This window comes from Aedes albopictus, chromosome 2 (assembly GCF_035046485.1).
Source record: "Aedes albopictus strain Foshan chromosome 2, AalbF5, whole genome shotgun sequence".
Taxonomy (NCBI): domain Eukaryota; kingdom Metazoa; phylum Arthropoda; class Insecta; order Diptera; family Culicidae; genus Aedes; species Aedes albopictus.
This window is the reverse complement of record NC_085137.1, coordinates 427,057,407-427,068,598: the sequence shown is the minus strand read 5'-3', so window position 1 is coordinate 427,068,598 and position 11,192 is coordinate 427,057,407. Positions and strand designations below refer to the sequence as shown.

Below are 11,192 nucleotides of genomic sequence, written 5' to 3'. Positions count from 1 at the left end.
TGTTTGGTGAAATCCATTCCTGCACCATACAGTGTACCAGCTACAATCATGTATATTGTAATTAAATGGTTCGCAAAAAGCTTCGCACATTGTAGCTACTATACATTTACATTCGATTTTTATGTAACAAGTATAATAAACTGTTTTTCTTACGTTGGAACCATTTACTTTTCCGGAACATTATTTTTCCGTGCATTTTTAATTATTTATTCAGTTTTAGATTTTTTCCGTGCTTTATTTTGTTAATGTTTGTGACTTTTTTGATGCAAAGGAAAAGAAAGAAAAGAAGTGAATAAGTTGAAACATCAATTTAAAGTCAATAAAATGTTTAAATAAGTAGTAAACCAGATGTCTTAAGGTGAATATAGAACGAAGCCACACCTATTTTTTTAAAAGCATATATCTGAAGAATCAGGTATCGCACTAAGCTGAAAAATTGATCGATTGGTCACCACCAGCGGGTGACCAATCGATCAATTTTTCAGCTCGGTGCGATGTTTGGTTCCTCAGATTTGTGCTTTCGCAAATTAAAGGTGTGGCTTCTTTCTATATTCACCTTAGGAACTGCAGATCCAAGAGACATGGCAGGCTAGGTATGTAGAGTGCGATGAGAGGAATACGATTGACGAACTTTATCTTTGGAGTGGAGCCATCTTTAACATAACAAAGAAATTCTAATATAGGTTCGTCTGTGGGTTCGCTTTTTAACCTAACTTATACTTAAATCGAACTTGACAGTTTTTTCATGAGTTGTTATGTATTTCCCCGTGTATTTCAAACTTTGGTCAAACTGGAGCCTCAATATTGCAATAACGGTTAAGCACGCTGTAATGATACTTACATATGTACCTCGTCACCCACTTCATGCAACTACATTACTGCCCCTCTTCGCATGTCAGTCCCATGTTGTTTTTCAAAGCGTTTACCTTTTGTACTGTAACTCCATTTATTTTTAAGAAATTGTATTCACTGCATGCATACCCTTTTCGTGGCATATTGAACCGTGAAATGAGGCAGGAAAGATATCAAATTTGTTTCAAATGAGTTCGTGAGTGACAAACATATGATTGACAATAAATAAAAAGAAAATCGCGTTAAGTACTGTTCCTTTGAATTCCACTAAGAATTTGCATCCTTTGACAGATACGTATTTCGACCTCAACTGTAAGGTCGTCTCAGTGTCTTAAACTTGACTCGACTTGACTTGAGTCGAGTCAAGTACAAGACACTGAAGACGACCTTACAGTTGAGGTCGAAATACGTATCTGTCAAAGGATGCAAATTCTTAGTGGAATTCAAAGGAACAGTACTTAACGCGATTTTCTTTTTATTTACAGATATTCCCCTAACAAGCCCAGGTTAAGGCCGCACGGGACGACGTGTAATTTTTGCTATCTTGCCTCTCTTTCTAACGATTTGCCTCGCGATTTTGAAGAAGGAAATGTCCATTTCTACTGCACTGACGTAGCTGAAACTTTAGTCGATTGTGCACCGAAAGTGAGCAAATGAACGATCAAATTTCTAGTCGAAAATATGAAGTAGAAGTTGAGATTTGCATCTTTTTAACAACAGAGCAATGGCGGACGATTCAGCCACCGTCCCGTCCGGCCTTAATCATCATCATATGATTGACATTAGAAACGACATGGGACTGGCATGCGAAGAGGGGCACATTAGTGGTCTAATAACACCGACAAACCGACGTGCCAGCTCATACAACTTTCCCATTTTATCTTGGCAAATAAGTTCTCCTTTTAATCACTGGCTCCATCTGTGCGATGATTTACACAGCTTCTTCTTTATGTGTGCGTGCGTTCAGGAACTTTACCTTGTCAAATTATTTTACACATTTTGAAGTAATAACCTGCATTTAATGTTATCCGCAATAAGAAGACATTTCGTTGTGAACGTTGAAATGAAATTTCATCCGGTGAAAGTTTTTATGTTTGGAATATTTTATTCCGGACTTATTGACCATTTTGCTTCATATATCGAAGGATTTCTTTGAATAGCTTCATTGCATGGTTGATTGTATCTTCTATTGGTGAGATAGAAATAAGAGTGTGTGTGATGTTTACATTGATCAGCTGGAAATTTTCGCGCTGTTTTATGACATCTTATTCAAGGTTACTTTTGTCAAAAGACGAAAATGACAGAACGAGTTACGATTTCGAAACGGTTTGAGGTTAGAATTTCTTGCCAATCTTGGAAACAGAGTGTCACGTCGGTTTGTCGGTGCTAATAATACTTAGCGCGCTCGGCATAGTTCCATCATGCCGCTCAAAGTGTTGCCACAAATAATGCTTAGTTTGCGAAACCCGGTTATCTGGCTGGTGGGGCATGGGAGCCTAAGCTTCAACTGTTAATTCAATCAGAGACTACTCAGACCTCGACTCAGACCTAGACGTGAGCGATCCACTATATGAAGGGTTATCCAAAACGCTCTGGAGAATTCCCAAAGCGCATTCTCATAATGCTAGTAAGCCTAAGATGCCATTAACAGGAGGAAAATGACAAGGTAATATAACATTATATGGTTTATGTGATGTAAAACAATACAACTTAACAAAAGAGAACCATTCCAAAACCATTTATTTAAATGTATAACCAGTAGTGAAATTACAATTAAAAACAATATATTAACGGTACTGTTACGATCTACCACTAATAATTTTGAATTGTATAATTAAAACCGCTCACCAACAATTATTGTATCTACCCTACAACCAACACACTACACACGCACTCGATCGCCGAACAGATCGATGCTCTAGCACCATGTAGAACCACACAACACAATCAGTTATTAAAAGCAATTGAAATAGAACGCACGCTTCTTTTGCTATCTCGTCGGTCGGCCAGTCCGAAGTGACCAAATCGAGTCCAAATTATCCCGTCGTCGTCGCAGCAAATTTGCTATTTCGTTGGTCGTTCTTTAGTGGATTTTTCGCTAGTGATAAATACTGTTTTTCCTCCCACGTTTGAGACTTTTCCGTCGTGATCATATCACGGAGCGTACCACGGGTCAGTGTCGCGAGTGACCATCGTAATCGTGAACATTTTGGTGCCGAAACCCGGGACAGTGCGTTGCAAATTTGTGCCATCGCCATTGCACTAGTGCGCGTCGTGGAAGGTTCCAGATAACCGCCATCGCTATTCGGGCCGCGTTCAGAACACGTGTTCAAACGCGCAGTGCAGTGAGAGTGATTTGTTCCCGTGGATAGATCTGTGGCCAAGCCAAGATCAGCATCGCTCCCGTCGGCTCCAGCAGCATCGGAGGATAGCAGCGCAACGTTGCACCGTGTACCCTTCCCAGCCACAGCAGTCAGCAGAATTAAATCGGTCAGGTAGAGTTTACCACCGATCCCAGGTACGTGCCCTTTCTGGTGGTGGTGATCGATTTAATTATGCCGGTGAAGAAGGCAAGCAAGGCCAGCTCAGCTACAAAGCTGAAGCTTTTACATCGTCGTCGCTCGAACATTTTGGGCTCGGCGATGATGGTGAATGAGTTCAACCGAACGTATGAGCCCGCTCGTCAAAACCAATTAGCCACTCAAATTGCGCTTTTGGATGAGTTGTGGCGTGATTTTCTCTCCACCCAGGAGGAAATCGAAATTTTGGAGGACAGTGAGGAACATTTTTCCGAAGAGAGGCGAGATTTTCAACTGTTGTACCTCGATCTGAAGGGGTCGTTGCAGAGCAAGCTTCCCACTGTCCCTCCGGCCCCACCCGCACAGCCTCGCGCACCGTCTTCGGTTTGCGCCCTACCGGCCCAGCCAATAACCAACGTTCGGCTGCCGGAGATTAAAATTCCAAATTTTGGAGGCAAGATTGACGATTGGGTACCGTTTCGCGATCTTTTCGTCTCGTTGATTCATTCCAATCAACAGTTGACGGCAGTGCAAAAGATGCACTATTTGCGAGCATCGTTGACGGACGAAGCAGCTCGTATTGTCTCCACACTTGATATTTCTGCTGATGATTATCAAGTTGCGTGGAACCTTTTGAAGGATCGCTTCGAGAATCCTAATTTGCTTATCAAGCGACACATGTCGGCATTGTTGGCGATCAGTCCCATAAAGAAGGAGTCTGCTTCAGGACTGTCGGAGCTGGCCGACAGCTTCGATCGCCATGTGCAGTTGCTGAATAAGCTCGAAACAGTGGAGGAACACTGGAACTCGTTCCTCGTTGAGCGATTAAGCAGTTGCCTGGACCATGGCTCACTGCGGGAGTGGGAAACCCATTTAGACGACGGCCAGAGACCCACTTATAAACAACTGATCGATTTCATTCATAAAAGATCGCGAATCATCACAACATTAATGCTCTCCCACACTACTAGTACCCAATCAGAGTCAAAACCGTCAAAACCACGCCTCACAGCCCACGTCGCTTCTGAGAACGTGAAGAAGTGCCCTCACTGTAAGCAAGCCCATCTCCTGTTTCAGTGCAGCGGTTTTCAATCTCTCGTTCCGCAACAACGTTTCGAATTCGTCAAGAAGCACGGGCTCTGCATAAACTGCTTGAAGGGTGCACACCTGGCGAAGGATTGCTCCAGCGGTTCCTGCAAGCAGTGCTCCAAGAAACATCATTCACTGCTGCACCTCCCGCCGATTTCGTCTGCTTCGGCTCCTGGTGCACCAGCAGTAGTTCCCAACCAATCTGTACCAGTTGCAATTGGTCAATCCGCTGAAGCAATCGGTTCGCGTTCGTACCAAGTATCGCCACGCGATGCTAACGCCGCCGTACGTTCACCATCGGCAATTTCCGGTGCATCACCACTCGCGAACTCGTCGTTCCGTACGTTTCCGCAATCGTATTCGGTCGGTATTCCCCCCACCACTCCGTCGGTCGATTCTCTCGTCGAAACAAATTCGCCTCCCTCCACCTCCTGTCAAAGTGCTGAAGTGACTCAACATTCTCGTCAGTATACGGTCGTGCTATCGACAGCCGTTATCAAAGTGAAAGATGCCGACAACAACGACCATTTCGCTAGGGCGCTCTTGGACAGTGGCTCCCAACCCAGCTTCATCAGCGAATCACTCTGCCAGAAGCTCCGTCTGAAGCGTTTCAAGATCAACTCGCCTGTCAGTGGGATAGGCCAATCCACCGTGAACGTCCATTTCGGTGTAACGCTTTCGCTCGCTTCACGCTTTGGAGATCATCGCTTCACTCTGGACTGCCTGGTACTGCCAAAGCTAACGGTGTCGCTACCCAGCCACCACATCAACGTTTCTCGTTGGCAAATTCCTCGCAATCTTCCGATGGCGGATCCCCAGTTCAACATCAGCCAGAAGATAGACCTCATTATCGGCGCTGAACTGTTCTTCTCGTTGCTAGAACATCAGCAAATCTCTCTCGACGCTGGGTGTCCGCTACTACAGAAAACCGTACTTGGATACATCGTGTGCGGGAAGATATCGGATCCAGCTCTCGATCCACCGGCAGTCCAGACCAGTCACATCTGCACTGACGACCTGCTCGACAAGCAACTCGAACGATTTTGGGAAATCGACAACTTCGACGTCGGAAGATCCTACACTCCCGACGAACAACGCTGCGAAGATCATTTCCAACAAACCGTTGGACGAGATACAGACGGGAGATACATCGTCCGTCTACCGCTGCGAGAAGACATGTTGCCAATGCTCGGCGATTCCTACCAGCTCGCATTCTGCCGCCTCCAGTCTATGGAGAAGAAGTTCGCTGTCGATGAAGGTCTCCGTATCGCCTACCACGAGTTCCTGGAGGAGTGCGAAAGTCTGGGTCACATGGAGGAGGTGAATCCGCGCGCGTCGCGTAACCCGCAGTTTTTCCTACCCCACCATGCCATCCACCGTCCTGAGAGTTCCACCACGAAGACACGAGTAGTATTTGATGGATCCTGTCGAAGCTCTACAAGCTTATCACTCAACGAAGTTCTGTTTGTCGGACCAACAGTGCAGCCAGCTCTGTACTCTACCGTCATTAACATCCGTCTTCCTCGGTACGCCGTCACTGCTGACGCCGAGAAGATGTTTCGACAGATCTGGGTGCACCCGGATGACCGGAAGTATCAGCAAATACTCTTCCGGAAGGATCCATCAGAACCAGTTCGCATCTACCAGTTGAAGACAGTCACCTACGGTCTCGCTAGCTCGCCGTTCCACGCTACTCGTGTGCTCAACCAGTTGGCCACTGACGAAGGAGAACGTTTTCCATTGGCGGTTCCTGTCATCAAGAAGGGAACGTACGTAGACGATGTCCTCACCGGCGACGACGACCAAGTCAAGCTTGCCGAAACTTGTCGCCAATTGATAGAGATGCTACACCAAGCAGGCTTCGTTCTACGTAAATGGGCCACCAACAATACCGCCGTTCTCGCCAGCGTTCCTCGTCAGTTGTGGGAAACCAAACCAGAATTAGAAATCGATCGCTCCCCTACTGTGAAGACATTGGGACTTCTCTGGTTTCCACAGTCGGATACATTCCAGTTCAAGATTCCAGCTCTGTCGCCGCTGGATGTCGCAACCAAACGCCTCGTCGTATCCGAGATGTCGCAACTGTTTGATCCGCTCGGCCTTCTGGGACCCGTAGTGATGAAAGCTAAGACGTTCATTCAAGTGCTTTGGGCAGAACACTGGTCGTGGGACGACCAACTGTCCGAAGAACACTCCAGCTGGTGGACAATCTACCGCTCAGAGCTCAATCAGCTACAGGCACTCTCCGTGCCGCGCAGAGTCGTGCAAAACCGCCATTACAGTCTGCATTGCTTCTGCGACGCCTCGAAAGCAGCATACGGTTGCTGTATCTACGTCGTTTCCCGTGACGAGCTCGGACAGTCCCATAGCCATCTGCTGACAGCCAAGTCACGTGTTGCTCCACTACGTGGACAATCCATCCCTCGCCTGGAGTTGTGCGCCGCGCTACTCGGCAGCCAGCTTGCCGACAATCTCCGGCAAACAACGGATTTCGTCGAACCTCCAACGTTTTGGGTTGATTCCAGCATCGTGCTTCACTGGATCAAGTCGCAGTCAAATGTGTGGAAGGTGTTCGTCTCAAACCGGATCGCAGAGATCCAACGTCTTACCAAGGACTGCAAGTGGAGACACGTTCCGTCGGAAATGAATCCAGCCGACCGGATTTCTCGAGGGATGATGGCAAGTCAGATCTCGAAGGACGATTTGTGGTGGCATGGACCGAGTTTCCTCAAGGACCCCGTCGACAGTTGGCCCGAGTGTGTGGTTTCGATGCCGGATCTTCCGGATTTGCAGCAGGAAGCCTGCCCTGTCCTAGCTCTGCACAGCGCTACCGTTGACGCAACACTGTGTGAACGATTCACGGACTTATCCAAACTAATCCGTGTCGTAGCACGATGCTACCGATTTTTCAACAATTTGAGGCTCCCGCGGAGCGACCGCACCATTGGTTCACTGACCCCAGAGGAAAGTGAGCTTGCGCTCAAGATTCTCGTACGACAAGTTCAGTTAGCGTCCTTCCCAGCTGAAGTTCACCACTACCGTAGCGCTCAAAGCATTCCATCCGTATCTGCAACATCGAAATCGCCACTCAAGGACTTGAAGTTGTTCATGGATCAGTTCGGCTTGCTCAGACTCTGTGGACGATTAGCGAATATGAAAGCACCGTACGACACTCGTTACCCGATTCTTCTCCCCGCCGACCACCGGCTCAGTTGGCTCATCGCCCGATCCAGCCACATCCGAACACTTCACGGCGGTCCAACGCTCACGCTCGCTACAATTCGTCAACGATTTTGGCCAGTCCGGGGTCGACAGCTAGCTCGCAAGGTGGTACGTCAATGCGTAACCTGTTTCCGTTGCCAGCCACGGCTACAACAGCAGCTCATGGCACCCCTTCCATCCGTTCGTGTGTCACCTGCTAGACCGTTTATACACTCCGGGATGGATTACTGTGGGCCGTTTCTCGTTCGTCCGTTAAGTGGTCGGGGCGCGTCGGTTAAGATCTACGTCGGTCTGTTCGTATGTCTCGTGGTGAAAGCCGTGCATCTCGAAGTCGTCGCCGATCTGTCGTCCGCCGCCTGCATAAACGCCGTTAAGCGTTTCGTAGCTCGTCGCGGTCGAGTGCTCGAACTACACTGCGACAACGCGACTGCTTTCGTCGGGGCAGACCGAGAGCTCCGTTCGATGCGGGAGGAGTTTCGTCGTCAATTCCGGTCCAAGGACTGGGAGAACTTCTGCGTGGAAAGTGGAATCAAGTTTCGCTTTATCCCGGCAAGATCACCGCACTTCGGCGGTATCTGGGAGGCCGGAATCAAATCCTTCAAGCACCACTTCCGTCGCATCATGGGCAACCGCTCATTCACCGTGGACCAGCTCCAGACCGTCGTTGCCCAAATCGAATCAGTCCTCAATTCCCGTCCTCTCTCTCCGCTTACAGATTCTCCTGACGATTGCTCCGCTCTGACTCCAGGGCATTTTCTTGTTGGCGAACCGCTCGTGGCCATCCCTGAGCCCGACCTGGTCGACGTCAATCCAAATCGACTCTCGCGCCTGCAGGAGATGAAGAAGTCGGTCCAAGACCTCTGGCGTTGTTGGCAGCTGGACTATGTCAGCCAACTCCAGCAGCGAACCAAATGGAAGCGACCCCAGCCGGACGTGCGCATCGGACAGCTGGTGCTTGTCAGGCAAGCAACTGCGCCGCCCCTTCAATGGCCGTTGGGACGGATCATCGAAACCGTTGCGGGGAAGGATGGACGAGTCCGTGTGGTCGTAGTCAAGACCGCTTCCGGACAGTACAAGCGAGCGGTCATAGAGATCGCCGTCCTGCCGATAGCTCCTGCCGAGGACGAACCGAAGGACGACAGCATCGCAGTCAGTACAAGTCGAAGTCACGAAGCCGAAGATGATGGTTGAACCGGTTGGCTTCAACGGCGGCCGGCATGTTACGATCTACCACTAATAATTTTGAATTGTATAATTAAAACCGCTCACCAACAATTATTGTATCTACCCTACAACCAACACACTACACACGCACTCGATCGCCGAACAGATCGATGCTCTAGCACCATGTAGAACCACACAACACAATCAGTTATTAAAAGCAATTGAAATAGAACGCACGCTTCTTTTGCTATCTCGTCGGTCGGCCAGTCCGAAGTGACCAAATCGAGTCCAAATTATCCCGTCGTCGTCGCAGCAAATTTGCTATTTCGTTGGTCGTTCTTTAGTGGATTTTTCGCTAGTGATAAATACTGTTTTTCCTCCCACGTTTGAGACTTTTCCGTCGTGATCATATCACGGAGCGTACCACGGGTCAGTGTCGCGAGTGACCATCGTAATCGTGAACAGGTACATTTTATTGTTTGAAACCGTACGTGTACCATACAATGTACGGTTTATTAAAACCCACGTATCAGTATTTATAACAATTCATTTACAATATAATGTATGGTTTTGCAAAAAAAATGTATATGGAGAAAAATATTTTTTTATTTTGTTACGATACTTAACAACCCGTATAGTATATTGTAAAAATCTTATTTACAATTTACTGCACGCAGAAAAAAAAATTGTAAACACAATTGAATTCCAGTTCAAATCAACCGATTTTTTAGTTTACTATAGCGACAAACTGATTTCTAGTTTAAACTGAACTTGTTCTATTGTTTGATAATACAAATATTTTCATTTGTCGAAATTTTTGACAGTTTGTTAAAATAAACAGAGATATGGTTTTTTCAACATGAAATAATGGATTGATTCAAACGACTGCACTTTTGCCACTAACAAACCTGGAATGTTATTGTGTAGGTGACGGCAGCAACTGCGGCAGCTCGGAAATCTATTTTTAGACCGTCGGTAAGCGGATGGGGAGGAGAACGACTAAAAAAGACAAAAAAGGCGAAACCGATCAACTTTTTGTGGATGCTGTCGTGAGTACTTGCGCGTTATTCATCACGGCCAAAGCTGCACTTGGAAGTTGGCGTGATGGATTTGCTGCACCTTCTTCGTTGTGCCGATGTTGGGGTAAGCATTTTATAGATGTGTGAGTGCTTTTGGACCATGTTTATGGTTTTTATTTTGTTGAAACAAATGAAATTTTTGACATTATATGAAATGATGGTAATCGGTTGTTTTTATTGATAAACTCTTAATGAAAACAATTAAATATAACTTTGGAATAAGTAAATTCTCAGTTTGAAAATCAACCATGCGTTTTATTGTTTTGAACAAGCGCCATTTTTCTGCGTGTGTATGGTGTCTACATAACATTTTATTGTTTTTAAATTTTTATTTCTACAGTTGTGTCTATTGTAAAAATATGGTTTTAAATAGTACTGTTACAATACAACGTTCGGTTTTTCTACTGTATTTTTTATTCAGGCGTACACTACGTCAGCGAGCTGCTGCCACTGTTGTTGTGTATACTTAGCTGCAATAATTAAAATATTTTTCATAGCATCCTTATTTGGATAAATATGTTTGATAGAATTTTATTTGAACTATGTTTGAAGACGCTACAATTCTGCCTCAATGGAAGAAATTTTGACGTAAATCAATTGTGTGAATTTTTTAAAGAATTTTTGAAGTTTTCAATGCCAATTGTGTCAGACATAAAAATAATGTCTTTTTTGGATGTGTATTAAAACTGTAAGAGACTGTCGCTCAAAAAATCGCCTCCCATCAACGCCTTATTTTAAGAAATTGCCTATCTTTAGGCGTTTAATGTGGATAATCCTGTAACTTACTAAACTTCACTTTATTTTTAGGATACAAAATACACCAGTTGTAAGAAATTTTGAAACTTGTTCTGATTCAGCATTATCAAATTTAGTTTGTTATAATTTATCGATCCTAGAATGTTATGTCACTGGTAGATCAACTTCACCCCGGAATGAAAGTTTTCAAATTTCGCCATTTATACATTTTTCATAAAATGTAGTAGTTTCTTGTAAGAATTTCATTTACGGAAGTTGATACAGGTCCGCTCAGTACATGTTTTAAAAATATTTGTTTGGAATCATATGCATTATACCTGATTTTGTTGGAACTAATTCCAAGAGTTAGAGGATATTGATCAACTTCCCCCCAGATTACGGTACTAGAACTTAAAAAGCTCACATTATTAGAGGTAAGATCCTGGGTAAGATTCAAATGAAAATATTTATTCTTAATTTTATTCTTGCTCACTTGTACGTAATAAACTTAAAATCCCAAGTATTGTTGTGT

The 11,192-nt window shown here is 45.4% G+C and overlaps 1 protein-coding gene across 1 annotated transcript; it reads left to right on the top strand.

Moving 5' to 3' along the window:
• The first annotated feature begins 3,407 nt into the window (after positions 1-3,407).
• On the top strand, positions 3,408-8,873 carry LOC134286884 (uncharacterized). Its single transcript, XM_062848581.1, has one exon. It carries the CDS (start codon positions 3,408-3,410, stop codon positions 8,871-8,873), a length of 5,466 nt encoding a protein of 1,821 aa, XP_062704565.1.
• The last annotated feature ends 2,319 nt before the right edge of the window (positions 8,874-11,192 follow it).

Coding starts and splice junctions, on each gene's coding strand:
- LOC134286884 (XM_062848581.1), top strand. CDS start 3,408: ATGCCGGTGAAGAAGGCAAGCAAGGCCAGCTCAGCTACAAAGCTGAAG.